Source organism: Cardiocondyla obscurior, linkage group LG01 (genome assembly GCF_019399895.1).
Source record: "Cardiocondyla obscurior isolate alpha-2009 linkage group LG01, Cobs3.1, whole genome shotgun sequence".
NCBI classification, from domain to species: domain Eukaryota; kingdom Metazoa; phylum Arthropoda; class Insecta; order Hymenoptera; family Formicidae; genus Cardiocondyla; species Cardiocondyla obscurior.
The window spans coordinates 11,766,298-11,782,499 of NC_091864.1; the positions used below are offsets into that span (position 1 = coordinate 11,766,298).

General features: G+C 38.2%; 1 protein-coding gene across 5 annotated transcripts in view; it reads left to right on the forward strand.

The window, feature by feature from the left end:
• LOC139107396 (zwei Ig domain protein zig-8) overlaps nt 1-16,202 on the forward strand; it is a 112,988-nt gene that overhangs the window by 83,161 nt on the left and 13,625 nt on the right. For all 5 annotated transcript variants that reach the window (XM_070664986.1, XM_070664970.1, XM_070664994.1 and 2 more), the window contains 3 exons: nt 3,503-3,666; nt 11,946-12,187; nt 13,919-14,144. In XM_070664986.1, the coding sequence (XP_070521087.1) occupies nt 3,588-3,666; nt 11,946-12,187; nt 13,919-14,144 (547 nt within the window). In that variant the 5' untranslated portion in view covers nt 3,503-3,587. The remainder of the gene's footprint in view (nt 1-3,502; nt 3,667-11,945; nt 12,188-13,918; nt 14,145-16,202) is intronic.

The window sequence follows — 16,202 nt, forward strand, 5'->3', positions numbered from 1 at the left end:
GGACATTCAAATGAAGACGTAATTATCAGATAATATCGCCACACAAAATTTCGATCTGTCCATACAGCACAATGAAGTATTTGCATAAATCATGTATTCTAGTGAATGGAAAGCTGCTGCTCGAAATAGTTACGTGAAAATATAAATCGAGATGTCGATACACATTTAAATATATCTCGCGTGAAAAGGTCACGAGAAAATGAAAATTTGTGGGGTAAAAGCAAGACGAAATCTGTAAGGAAGTATCGGGCAAAGTTTGCGCGTGCATAAAAATTTCCAGAGGCGGTTCCGTACTGTCGTTTTTAACTTTGTGACAAAGTATCAACATGCCAAACGGATTTTGCGACACGGATTTAGAATACTGTTACAATTTTGTCCGCAATAATGTATTCTAAATCAATTGTTTATTTCGTTTCACGTGACAATACGATCTTATAAAGATATTGCTTTAACAATAAGACAAAATACTTTCTCGAAAAAATTCAATTTAAATTGAAAACTGTGCATTTACGAAAAGAAAAAAAATTATATTTTACATCATTAATCGATGCAGATATAATTCGATCGCTCAAGTCTGTTGAAAGTTGTATTGTGTAAATAGGCTGAATGTTAAAGTCAAATATTCACTGATGAACTTTCAATATATTTGACACATACGCGAGACAACAGGGACAAGCGTATGAGTAGCGTAAACAAATTCAAATTTGCTTCAATATGATTGAATGTAAAAAAAAATATTAAAATGAATATAAATTGATTTACTGTTATAAATGCAAAATAGCAGTTTGGTGAAACCTGTCACGTGTATCATGCGTCAATTATCTACCATTAAAACATACCTATCATATTATTAATTTATCAAAATTATTTCACCAAAATTTATTTTACTTGTAAAATTATTTTGTCACTTTATATTCATTAATGCAACTTCTCAAAACAACCATAGACACAACGAATTACTTTTCTTAACGAGCAATTAATTATCCGGTAAAAAAAAGTACTTATTCCTACAAAGCTTGAATCAAAAGTTTGAAACATATAACGTCGCAAATTAACGCAATAAGAATCCAAAAGTGTGAACGTCAGTCCCTGTAGAAAGAATTTTATGACTTACGAAAAGTTTTAAATTCAGAGCGCGAGAAAAAGGAAGAGTCGCGGAGTCCAATGGCGAACGTAAAACGGAATAAATGTAGTAGTATAGTACGAACGCGATATACGAAAGATTTTTGGCATTGAGCCACGATTCTCAACGAAATAAACTAACGGCGGGACATACCATAGGGGTTGGCGACGAGGTAGATCGGTTGGAGATAAATAAATTGCAATGATGGCGCAGTCTCTTTTCTCCGTTGTCGTGCTTGCGCTCACCGAAATATATCGCACGGAATTAATAGCGCGTCGTGACGGCGCATCGCCGCGAGGGAGATTTAAATCGGACGATATATCGCCTCTCCCGCGCTCATTGTGCACCGATTCTCGGGAAACCGGCATTTTGCGAAAGCGTCTGCAGAAATATGTTATCTAAGAACATTCTAATAAGAGTCACGAAGCAATATCGTCTAATTTGGCCTAATTCCTTCGTGTCTTAATAAAATTGGTCCTTCTACGTGACGCCTATACCCGATTGTGGCTTGCGCGCAAGTTTTAACACCAGCATCTCGGAAAAGAATAAGAAATATACTGGGATTTTTGTTGAAATGCGACGGCATACGCTCGAACTCGGGGCATTGCCGTAGTTCTTATCAAAATGATATTCCCATATCTATTCGAAATCAAATCGTGAGTACAGATCGACGACAATGTTACTGGGATCCATAGTACGAGAGAAGTTTAGTCCCGAGACTAAGACTTCCGTTCGGGTCTTTTATGCTAATGTAATTTGGAAAAGAGCGCCGTGGCTTTTCCATTAGCATTTATCGTCTTAATTGCAGATATATTTTAAGTATTAGAAACTCGTGAGGCGAACTTGTACTTCTTAGAATTATCTGAGGAATGAATGTAAAAAATGAAAGTATAGGGCGATTGTCGCGATAAATAATAAAACTTTTAATAATATCAAATATGCCAGAATGTTTTAAATATATTTCTATATACTTTATAGAAAGATTACACTTGATATCATATGTAAAGCTGCTCAACGCAATTTTATGGTAGCAGTAACGCGGTATCTAACGCCGGCAGCTCTTAACAGCGTCCTGATAAGCGAGTGAAAGCTAGTGACGCACTCGACTTCGAAACTGGTGATCTCTCAAAATCGTTAACCGCCGGTTGCATCAGCGTGAGCTTTAACGAAAGGGTCGATGAGCGGGCCATTAGAAGGACTAACGCGATACGTGATACGTCCCATTCCGTGTCCTCAATTGCCGTCGCCTTTGATTTCGCTGCATCGTCGAAAACGAAATTGGATAAAGATACGTGAGATCGCGTATTTTTCACTCGCATTCGATGTGTAAGATATCTCGAGCCAATCTGAGATTTTTTTTCAATTCTTTTTTATTACCTACTATTTTATTATCCCATAAAGATCTCGGAAACGTGCAGGTTATTCATTTATTGACGTTTCCATTATTATATCCCTTCGCATAAAAAAAAAATACTAAAAGCGACTATAAATTGTCAAAAGTTTTTAATCTGTTTCCTAAATTTGAAGCGACCACTTCAAACTTCTGAAAGATGGAGCGATCTAAAATAACGTGTCGACAACATACAACAGCTCGTACCAAATGCATGAATGCAAGGAATTACTTGTTTCATTCAATTACTCCTACGGTGTTTAATCATACTTTAATTAAACTCCTCGCACGCGCTGCCCGTGGGAAAGTTTAGAAGTTAATACCCGTAGAGACGGCGATACTTTCATATTAGCGCGGCAGTCGGCCGACTTACGAGCGCCAGTATAAAATGAGTTAATTACGTTATGGCAACGATGTGCCGCGCATCTTACTCCTTTTCTCGTTGTTATTTCCCGACGCGCGGAAACATCCCGCATCTAGACCTCACATTCTACGTGAGACTTTTGCTTCGTGACACCAAACATTTTTTTTTTTACTTTTACGTACCTTATCTTTCCTTGCCCGTCATCTAATTGCTTTACGCTAATTACTTTATTAATGTCTCTATTAGTCACTAATATTTACAAATTTTGTAAACTGTTTTATGTAAACGTTTATTTATCGATAATAATACAAAGTAAATACAAAATTATTACGATTAAATTAAGGCGAGTCACGTATCGTTTTTAATCACGTCTGCGTGACGTTTCGCCAGCCTCGTATATTTTCCGGCGAATTTCTCGACGACTTAACGTCTCGGGGAGCGACATTGCGATAAAGTCATCTTACGAAAATCTTCTTACTCTGACACGAAACAGGGCTGCGCCGGGATTTCCAATTCACGGATTACTCAACACGATGAATTGGCGTAAGTCGAGTGGGGCCGCGAGATAAGCCAGGCCGTAAACGAGCCCGGCTACTTATTCACAATTTCCGCACCTGTGTTTCAGATGATGGCGATGTCGAGGCCGTGCTGCACAGGCCGCAGCAGCGGGAACAGATAAGGCAGCGAGGGGCCGCGCGCCGTGCTAAGTCATGTGTAGTGTCATGTGGCTTCTTCGGCTTCTGATGATCTACCGCCTGGCTCACCTTTCGGCATCCGGCACGCAGACAGGTGAGTAAAAAGAGAAATAAACTCAGTTCTTGCGAATTTTAATGTTTTCGTAACGAGAAGGCGAGGAAGGCCGTAAAACAAACGACCGTTGCTAATTCCTAAATTATCGCTGCATTGAGATCGATAGTTTGGCGAAATCAATTTACAGATCACGCTCAAATTATATTTACGACTTGTACCGCGCTTGCTATTGCGATGGCGTGTGTCCAAGTATTAACAACACGAATTCGCGATACTTGGCTATCCCGAAACACGGTGACGGCCGAGTGAATTATGATAACACAATGCCGACTGCCATAAAGATCGTATCGAGAGTTTCAAATCGGTTGTTGGACATTTAGCACGAAAGGTGCGCGACAACGGCAAGCTGTTCTCACGTGATATTGCCGAGTATAAAATAATATGAAAGCTTTTATCATAAAAATGCAATTAAATAACTCTAACGGTAATATGCGTAAATCAAAATTTTTTATTAAAAATAACTATTATATATTACGTAATAGAAAAAAAATAATAATAATTCAGTTTTGTTTCGAGTAAATATTTGAAAAATATATTCCTCGTATACATATATAAAAGATAAAGTTTCTTTTTATCTTCTCGTACATATACACATAAATGCCTTCAATCTAAGAGGATATTGGTAACGCAAGATATCGCATATTGAAGAGTACATAAACAGGAAACTGTTTTGTCATAAATAAAATTTACTCGTGAGTCTCCTGAGTCGTAACATATTTTTTTAACTTTAAAACTTTTTTGTCTTGATATTCCGTTCCATTCTATTTTACATACATGTACGTGTCGCATCTACCGTAATCTAAACGCTCTTCAAAAGTAAAAGAAAAATGAAAAAAAAAACGATATTTACCTCGCCTTCTTCCGTTACAATCCAAATACCATTCGGTGGAAGTGGTAGCACCGCGTTGCAAAGAGCTTTCCACAATGGGCATTCCTCCAAGACCATCGCAACTCATGGCACGTGATAAATCATCGCCGTACATTGCGGATGGTCACTAGGACTCGTATCGAATGCGTCAAATATCCGACTAACGTCTATCATCAAGGGAACGATGCTTAGTTGGGTCCCATAACTTCATGACTTTAATGACGCTGGGGAATGCCTGCTCCATACGTATTAGCAACGTGACACCATATTTATAGCCTGCAATCATAGTCAAATAGCCAGCCAGATAACCAAATAACCAGTAAACGCAACGTCTAAATTATGAACGTCTGAATAATGTACAGTCTCGCTGCAGCTTTTCATTCATACGCGAATTAAAGATACACGTACAAATTTGGCATGTAAATAAATGAGTTACTTGATTTTAGCCGCAGAAAAAAATTAAGTTAGTAATTCAGATACGCTCCGTAAGTTATTTATGTTTTATTTTGCAATATAATATAATTTTGCATCGTACTTTAAACTCGTAACTTATAAACATAAAAAAGAATGCCCTTGTGAGACTCGTGTCGCGCGTAGATGATTGGAGCTCGTGCAAAATCTACGAGGATCTGACATGTACGTGTCGCTCGCAAAAGAGCCTATCTCGTGAGACGCGAGATGAATCTCCATGAAATTTAGATTACGGCCGAAGATAAATCCTGGATACGATGGAATGTAAATCCAAGGGACGATAATAACTTCCGGCCGCGTTCTGTTATTACCTCGTAATATCGTGATACACGACGCGTTGTTTTACATACGGTATTTCATATTGATTAGTGGAATTTATCAAATGGTCTCATCAACGAATGAGAAAACATCCGAGTGCGTTTACTTTGACGAGAGACCGTTACGATGCAAATGTCGGTTTTATCTTTTTGCTGTGTAAATTAGTCTTTTACTGGAACGTGTACATATTTTCGCGCAGTGGCGAAAAGATTAAACGAATTAAAAGTTTAATTTATATCTCGTAAAGCAGAAACGCTTTAATAATAATAAAGATTAAAAATGCTACTATAAAAATACAGCATACTTAAAGACGAACCTTTCACGTTGCGAAAATTCTAAATCGCTGCGTTCTAAAATAAAAAAAAAAAAAAAAAGAAAGAGATTGAAAGGATAATTATGTACCGCGCCCAGGACGCTTTGTTGTAAAAGCAAGAAAACCCAAGCGCAAAGTGAAATTTCTCGCGGGCGCGCGTCATTAAATGATAGTAAATCATCGTAATTGAACTATTCATCTTTGTCGACTTTTTCACGCACGTCTGCCTCGTTTAGCGTGTCTTATTTCACCGCCTCGAATTAACTACGTGATTCACTCCCGGGATTGGATCGTATAATCGTTAATAGTTTATGCAACGACGTGCTGGAGAATTTCGCAGCGATGTGGTCTCTTCTGCTGAGGACACGTTATCTCTCGATAGAGACGGTTATTGTTCCTCGTAAGGCGGAAATGAGCTGAGCGGCCCATCTTGGCATTGTCAGATGCAACAGTGCCAATGTCGGCTCGTATGATGGTGAAGATAGAACGCAGAACGCAATTACCGGGCGACTCCATTAAGACAAAAAAAAACGCCGCGTTGCTCTCTGATCTCTCGCTTTTTCTCTTATCAAACTTACGTTTTTAGAACGAATGTTTTGCATTAATTATTCATTGGATCAAACCCAACCGAATTCAGATATACAAAATTACATTCTATCGAATTGGCCGTCAATTATTTCGCAATGAATTTAGGATTATCGGAAATGTCGGAGTGAAGTAATAGCATGTCGAAATATTGGCACGCCCAGTATACTCTAAATAGCAGCGAGTAAATTTGTTACGTATCACAAACAGGCTTGGATCACGAATATAACGCAGTATTTGAATTTTACACGCCAATGATAATAAGATTATAGATATGAACCGTATGCTTCATGATCTCGCGCGCATAACTTCCAATGAAATCGGTCTTTATTAATTCCACGGCATCATTATGCATGTTCGGCATTTTGTAATTTTATAAAATTATCAGCGCAATTAATATTTTAGACTAATAATGATCCTAGCTTCGATCTCCCCTCTCCCCCTCCTCCTCGGTGCCAACTTTCGTTTCAAAAAGCGTAGGCGGGCGAATAATTAGTTTACCATTAGCGCGCAATCTTCTTGCGCCGTGAGACGGTTGCGAAAGAGAAATTGTCCAAACAAGAGAATCGCTGCGGCGAAATACCAATCGACGCTATAGGGGAGCGTCACGTCGCTCAGAGGGTAGAGAATGGATGCGCCAACGTGGACGTTTGAAACGCGTGCAGAATTTCTAATCTACTTGGTACACCGCGACGTGGGCGCGTACGCAAATCATGAAAGTGACAAAGCGATCGGTACGCCGACGTGTACGATTAATTCCTAGGGAAATCGATGCCCGAGCGCGCGCCGCGTTGCCAGAATCGCGGAATGTTGCTCGACGTCCTTGCGTGCACCATGTAAATTAAATGCGTCTACGTCGAACCGAACATACCGAGAACGCGAGCACGTATTCGCTAATGATACGGTAACCTGCAGCATCGGTCCATCTATCTTTTCCACGATCACTACTCTGAACCACGCGAGTTGTCGCTCTTTCTCTTTTCTCTCTACCTTTTCTCTGTTTAGACCATTTATTTCGATTAAGTAACGAGAGATGATTAAACAACGCACGAACGAGACTGTATTAATATAATTGTATTTATTACATATTTATGTTACATAGTGAAAAAATGAAATACTTATAATTAACTAGATCCTGCCGGAATATTTGATCAACATTTCGCCTTTACTTTTCTTTTTTGTTCTTTCTTTCTTGTTTTTCGCATAGTTTAATCGCCACTCTATCAAACCGAATGTTACTCCGAATCAATATGACGTATACATATACAGAACATATTGACATGGCGCGTAATGCACGTGCTCGTCGCGTGCGTAGCTGCATGACGTATGCAATAGCCGCAACGAGAGAACTACTCGAACATGCAACCAAGCGTTTGCTGTGAGTCCATCCGTATATACCTGCAATTCTCGCAATTTATAGTATCTGCAACGCGTTGCACCTGCAACACGTTTGTCATAAATCGACCGGTTCTATCAATCGGTCTCGCGAAGCTATCCAAGGTGTAAAAGATAATGCGTACAATATGTTCTGTAGATTTGCAAACGTTATGCGAATATCGTAAATCGAATGTAGAAGGAAGTTCGCGAAGCGAACATTTGCCAACGTCAAATTTGCAATACACTCGCGAGAGGTAAATGGGTTATGAAATTACTGATCTGAAATTCTTCGATATAAATATTTATCAGCAAGAAAATAATATATCCCGCACGTTACGTTAATTTAATACAGAGGGTATTCTCTTTTTTTCATCCTTCAATTTTATTAAATCGATCGAACAGTTATAACGAAAGTGTAACGTAATCTCTATTTTGTATCGACGATTTGAAGATAAGGCGATTATTAAGATCGATGGGTCTCTAAACTGAATTGTAAGCCTACAACAATATGTAAGAAATAGGGTTGCACAGCGAGGCATGCATAAAACATAAGAGATCCACCGAACTACGTTGCGAATCAGAATTATTTATTGTGGTTTGAAATACGCGATTGTCCTATGCATTCGCAGCGGCATGTCTTGCACTTTATCTGCATCCTCGAGTGTGAAAATAGAACTAGACATTGAAAGACAATCATAAAAAGGCTGAAAACCGCTGTTTTAGAACGACATTTTCGAACTGAACCCAAAGAACGGAGATAGAGCGTAGAATACACGACGCGCGCATTTCCCAAGTGGAATAGATCAACGTTTGCCGCAACCGCAGGGTCCTCTGCTCATTCGCGCGGTATGCGAAATGCATGATACGTGAGCGCACGTTTTTGCCGCTATATAATACGTATTTTAATACAAAAATATATTGGAAACGTTGAATTTAAATGAAACAAATTCCCTTTCTTTTTCTTTAAACATGAAATTGCTATTTTCTAATTGTAATTTATTTTAAAATTATCTTTATTTCTATCTATCGAAATACTTCTGAAGCATTAATTAACGGTTATATAACGGAAATTTCTTGATATCTTGTCACGTTTGATAAATATGTTGATACTCATATTTTACTTACGTTCTTACGTTTTTACGTATTGAATTAATTGAATTGAAGCTCTTCATTCAATACTGACTTCAATATTTTGCTAGCATCTGATGAAATAAACTCATGTAATTAGTTACACGGTATAGTTTGGTATACCAACGTGATTTCAGAATGTATATCTTGCCAACAAATGGTTGCAATCAGCTGGTACCAGCGACATACCGACATGACCATCTCTCTTCAGCTTAGTACCTGAATGCCGGACTTCGAAAGTTGAATTACGTTGTATTTCGCGTGAGTGGTCGGGAATTAACGACGCTTCGCCATTTCTGTTTGCTTGTCAGCTGTTCGAATATTGTTTGTACATGGATCATTCTATTTCAATTTCAATCCTTCTCCGCCGAAAGTTTTCAGAGATTGATTTACTGCTGCATGTATCGTTATGTGACACGTACTATCGAAATTACGTTTCTCTTTTCATTACAAGAGCGTTAAATTCTAACATCTTAAACTAATACATTTTTTTTTTTTAATTTATCAAATATTTCCATAATTTTAGGTATCCGTAAGATATATATATTTTTTAAGTATTTTTGGTCTTGCAAAATACATGCTAACTATAATTTCAGCAAAATGTCACAATTTATCATATGCGATTATATCTTTTCCGATACACGTACAAACATCACTAGAGATAATAATAATTTGCATCACGTAGTTTATAAGAACATCTATGAAATATTTAACATACGGGGAAATTAATTAATCGCTGTTATCGAAATTATCATTTCTCCTGTGGTACATCAATTAAAACGTCGTTATTCACGAAATTTTTTTTATTTTAAATCATATCAGTTCGCTGGTGTCTTTTTGAGAAAACGAAAAATTATATACGTCGTATCATTACTGATTCGTTTCCCTTAACGACGCGGCCATATCAAAGCACAGCTTCAACGGGTGATATTAATGTCAATACGACATGACGATTTTCATATCATACGAGATAGGGAGGAGACGAAAAAGAGAGAGTGACGAGCCGACGACCGGCTGACTAGATAGATTCTTTTTGGTATCCGAGACACGCTTCCAACAGTTCCACCGGAATTCCCGATCAGTTTTTCTTCCCTCGGGCGGAGGAAAAATTTTCGCGATCGAGGAAAACGGAATTGACGCGTCGGCGCGAGTGGGAAAAGGCGAAACCAAACGGCAAGGAGATCGAAATGTACGAGAAGAAGAGAAAGGAATAAGGGAGCTTCAGAGAGACGAGATGACGGCGAAGAGTCGCGCGCGGAAAAGAAAATTTCGCGCTCCGCGGCATACTGATCCCTTTTGACGTGCGACTTCGTCGTGGGATTGTGCGCTCGTATATTCCTTTCTTCCCTCTGTCGCAACCCCCGTGAATTCTGTGTCGGATCTCCCGAAGATTGCCGGAATTGCTGGAGGTCCGGGGGAACTCCCGTGCTCACCTATCGCTGACTCGATGAAAGTCAGGATTACCTGCACAAGTGCTCCAATTCGTCTTCGGTCGTAGAACAATCGACTGCAACGGGCTTTACGTCCGCGGCGTTCTCAAATGGAACTTCTGTTGGCGTTACGTGACGGGACTTATGAAAGGAGAAGTCTGTACTGGGTACGTCAAATTTTTCGATATACTCCCCCACGTGAGTTCCTTATATTTACGGTGTTGCGGAAATTCGAATGACTTTTGAAATGTTCTTGTCGGGATTTACATATCTTAAAAGGTCGCGCGTTTGTCTCAAATGATTTTCGACGGACCTTCGGTACGTTGAATCTAATTTTTCGATCCGTCGCAGCAAAGGTGTTTTTTTTATTTTATTTATATTAAGAGGAACGGGATTGTATTACCGGTTAAAAAGCGCGAGTCTGAAAGAAGAACAGTGTGACTGGAAAATAATCGATAAAGTAACGCACGTGAAACTTTTACCGCAACTTTTTTAGTGGAAGGTATCTTTTCGTTTTATTTCCTCGACTCTGAGCATCACGTGCCTGAACATTGCAGAGGTTCCACAACGGTATAAACTCTGAAAAATTTGTCATCACGAGTTAGTATCCAACTTGGTGATCCTCGGAATGCGGACGAGTAACGTGACTTTCTTCATCGTCGTTGCGCGCGCCGGGCGAGATCTTCGTTCCCTTTCATTCTCAGCTTTCCCATTCTCTCGCTTGTCTTTTCCCTTTTCGCTTTGCGACGAAACATCCGTGAAGATATTCAACACATCCGACAATGTCGGATTGCAACGCGAACTTTGTCGGTAACATGAAGTGTACCTATAGAAATTATCATTATCAAAGTTGAAAGAGAGTACAAAGCACGGAGAACTATAACCATAAGCGGAATGCTCTTGGTTAAGTTAAATCCGTTATATCACTGCAACAGAAACAAAGGAGTTGAAATTGGCGTGTTCTCGGCCAATTCTTTAAAAACTTATACAATATTAAAATTTTTTTCTTTTACAATCTATAAAATGAAAAAAGGTATAAAAAATTAGCTTTATTACTCTTTGAAAAATAAATTTAACATTTAATTAAATAAAACTTTTAGAATATAATATGTTTTAAAATATAATTTTTCTTTTATTGAGATGTATGTATAATACACCGAAAAATTCGAGACGTATGATTGTCGTAAGTAGTCGTATGGTCGAAGATGTCGTGTATCCTGACTGCGGGGCCTGTTGCGGGCGTAAATGCATATTTACGTCGAATATTGGCCGTTATTGGCAGGTTGGCTGAATGTCGATAACCTGAGCGATGGCCCATAACACGAGAATGCCAGGGAATCGATTAAATAAAGTCACGAGTTACGATCGGATGCGACGGGCTGAATGCAAAAAGAGGGGGAGGATTTCGCCAGAGTGTGCATAATATGAAAATGCATGTAAATGTGACGCATGATGCCGTAAACAATCATGACAATTCGAATGACGACACGCTGTGTGTGTTTAATAAATGCTCCGCCGTTCGAAATGTTAAATGATATAATATACGCAACACTTGTTTTGAATTTGCTATAATGCGAAATACAGATCTTTATTAATTTATGCTTTTATATTTTATTTAACGAACAGTGAAAATTAACTAAACGGAACAAAACGCGGTCAATTATTCATAACAGTTTCACCAACAAGTTCCGTAATTTTTCCTTTTTTTTTTTTATTAATTATTAAAAAATGTTCTTACTAACGTATATATTTTTGTCACATGTTACAGAACTACCTAAAGCGACAGACTCGATTCCGACGAAATCAACGACGGCGGCGAAACGATCTGTGCCGACGGATGCACCAATGCTGAACTACATCTTTGACACACACAGCACTCTGAACAAGCATCAGCATCATCACGATCACAAATGGGGCCCTCACTTCGAAGGCGAGAGTTCCAACATCACGGTGCAAGCTGGTGCTAGTGTCACACTCGATTGCAGGATATCGTTGCTGCAGGACAAAACCGTAAGCGTGAAAACATACACTTAGTCATTCTGTTCGCTCCTTTCCTTCGTGCCTCGTATCTGGTCGCCTGCGGCTTTTAATCACTCCTACAAATGCACAGCGCAATAACTCACAACTAATCTCAGAATATTTTGCCTTATTACACCCCGGGTAAGCTACGTTTAGCTTATTATGATTAATCTGCTGTGGCCCGCGAGCGCGTTCGTAACATTTTATACTTCAAGGAATGAATTTAAGGAGAAATTCACGTAATCGCTGCCGGCGACCTGGTTATTCGCACGCGTAATCTGCACATAATAATTCAACAAACCCATGTTAAACTTTGCACAAAGTTTTCTTTATTCTTACGATTACGTATTCGATATGATTTAATCGTATTTTAAACTACACGCAAGAGTTTCAAAGATAAACGCACGCCTTTTTTTTCTCCTCTTTTTTTTTTATAGTTGAACAGCTTTAATCTTAATTTTTTTAATTAAAAAAATTTTATCTGATGTACAAAGAAAGGAACGGCGACATTTGATCTACTACGAAACTACTTCGCATTCAAACCTACAATGACTTTATTCTCAAGTACCGCGGGTGTTCATTTAGATTGCATTTATTGCTGTAATGCAGTTACAAACCGTTCCCGCATTATCCATGCCCCAAACTATAGAACAAATTATGCGGTCAGATATCGGTTGTGTGCGCATGAATCTCTCTGGTGCTTGAACAGATAATATCCTGTTACGTAGCAGCAATTTATAATATAATATAACAGTCGACCAATATCGTAGATTTACAAATTATACGAAATTAATTATTCGTTCAGATCCGTTAAAAGCATTTTATTGGCTTTGATAATAATAATTTTTATTACACAAATTACTCTTTTTTTTTATCTGAAAACGTAGCTAATAAATACCTGACTAAAATAATTTTTTAATACATAATTATTTATGTTTTAATTTTTATTTTTAATTAACTTTTTAGTTGAAAGAAATGGTAATACGTTTACAAGAAAAGCAACGTTTAAAAACTGATGGTAATTTGTGTACGATATCGGACAGTGAATCTCCCATATATCTTCAAAGCACCGATAATACCCGATTAGCTCTAGTAGATCCATGCAGAAGATGTATGATATTACATACACATCTAATGGACTATTCGATAACATGCTATTCAGTTTCTCGGATAAACTGCATTCTCTACTTGATTTTCTCTATATTTTTATCTAACCTTGACATACTTGTACAAATTTCAGTTAACCGTGACATTCACTGGTAATTTATATTATAAAATTAATTTAATTTAATTGACAAGAATTATTAAAAATATTTTTTAATAAAAAAAAAATATCGCAATATCAGGAAGCATTGTAAAAATAAAGCATATGCCACCCGGAGAATATTTTTGCAGAAAAGATAGCGGTGCAGCGCAAACAAGTTCGCATATAAAATGCGCGCACACACGAGAATTGTCGATATTGCCGGAAAAATCTATACGAACGGTTGTCTATACACCTGTTGATATTTTTACGCGTGATTCTTGATGCCGCGCAGATGACGTTACATCGCATTCGAACGATTATTAACGTTATAAACGAGGTTGTGAAGATAATGAAAACGAGACAATTCCGGCAAAATTTTTTTTTTTTTTATTGTGTATGGAGAAGCAGTAGTATGCAGTGATTGTTCTCCTCGAGAAAATAATTTTGTATTTTATTAACTTTTATGGTATTTTCAGGTATCCTGGCTACGACGACAGAGTAGCGAGAGCAGCGAGAAAATGAGATTGTTGACGGTGGGCCAGCAGACGTATACGGGCGACTCGAGATACACCATTGAATTTCAGTACCCGGACAATTGGCGTTTGCGTATCAAGCGTGTTAACAGCAGCGACGAGGGGCAATACGAGTGTCAGATCAGCACCCATCCGCCAAAGTTCATTTACGTCAATCTACACATTAATGGTAAGTGATACGAGCGCGCACTAAGGATCTCCAACATTGGCATCGAGACTGCAATGTTGATGACAGTTAACTGTGCGCATAGCTTGATGAAAGAACGATTTTCCGCAGATTTTTAGTTAACAGCTTGCTTTAAATAAATTCTTGCGCTCTTTGCACACCCCGGATTTAAGTTCTTTGTAAAAAAAAAAAAAAAAAAAAAAAAACCCAGCACTTGTGGATTTTTCTGAACGAACTCTTTTAGAGTAATTTGACGCAATTGTTTTATCTTCCTAAAAGAAGCGGAGCAAAGAACGAAAACTTCTCTACTATTTACTCTTTCTCAAGCTTACATGTCTCTACCGTTTAACACCTTTTTGTTCCACTCTCGCCGTGTCTGAAACGAATTTAATGTAGCATTACAGCGAACAGAGGGAGGACATAAAAGAGATTTTAAATAGGATGATTGTAATTTAAGTTTTCCCTTGTTTTTTTCTTTTTCATAAAATTTTGGATAAAATGTAAAAACCTATATAATGCGTTTTAACGAAAGAATAATAGAATCGCTACGGTAATAAATAGATGGTGATAAATACGATAATTAAAACGGCTCTGATTACATCGCGCGGAAGACATGAAAACTTTACTCAAATCATAAAACCCCTTTATAATTGTTTGAACCCCCTCTTCTACGTTCACGCTCATTTGAATTAGTAAGACGGCGAAGAAAGAAAGACGATATGTCTCTCGGTAATACCTCGCGATTCAATATTCTATTGATGGAGAGTCGACGAGAAAAAGAGAAACTCTCGAATTCCGCAATTCTACTAGCGATTGGACAAATTGCCTCCGTCTGCAGTGTTCTTGCGGTGAAGATCGCTTAAAAGGATAATTGAAAACGAAGTGCCTTGTAGTCGAGATGGAAGGGGGATAGAGGGAAGAGAAAATCCACGGTCCGTTCAGTTCGGAAGGACGACGGTGCGCAAAGCGGAAGAACTTCATCTCGTTGTAGTCCGGTAATCGAGGTGTGTCGTGCAATTCGGCGAAATGAGAGTATGTAAGGGCGAAGTGGCAGATACGGAAAGGTAGAACGAGGAATGGACAACGGAAAATTGTAAACGGCGGGAAGATTTTAATAAACGTGAGAGAGAAAAATTGCGTAATTTTAAAGGCTAACGGTGGACAATAAGGGCGCGCCGTAAAAACATAACGGCCGGTAACATGGAATAAGAATAAAAGTAGACGACACTGGTACGTTTATTAAAAAGTCGCGAAATCGTAACGTCGAGAAAACATGAAATATTCTGAGAGACCATAACGTCCGTGTGATAAATTCTATATTAAAGTATAAATAATTAATGTGATTGTTCTAAAGTATCTTTTATACAGTAAGTTTGATATTTCTAATTACGTTACAATTTTCATGAATGAAGAGAGACTAAAAAGAATTCTAGTAACTCTCAGTAAAGACGTCGTACGAATGTGACTTCTGCTCTCAATCGTATAGAATTGCAAGATTGCGATAAAAAAAAAAAAAGGGAAGAGTCTTCTCTTTTACTTATTTCTTGGTTCTCACGCTTTTACCAATGTGAGATTATATCCGTAAGCTTTCGCTTCTGCGGGATAAGACGGCGTAGCTTCTTCGCGTTATAGCCCGGAATCTTCCAACGCGAGTTCAAAAGGATTATCTACTTAAAGCCCCTTGCACTTATCCGCGTAGCATTCCTTCATTCGCGTAATTTGTCAAAATAATTTCTGCGGTGTGCGTAACATCGATCGTCTAAAACAAAAAAAAAAAAACAAAAATTGCTGCGTACTTTTGCAAGCAGGCTTTTATTGCAAGTAGGCAATTATTACTAGGTAATTGCCTTATTTCTTTTTCTATTTCGATGTGCGAGCGGCGCGAAGATTTTAACGGTATACGTTGCGCTTCCTATTATTCATATAACGCTCAATATTCCTGCAATGAAAATTTAATCGTTTTACTTTGTTAATACCTTTGTACGCGAGCTTTCATGAGATCGTTTGTACGAGGTCCAAAGCGTCAAATGCCATTGAAAGAACGAAATATCGTTGCCTAGC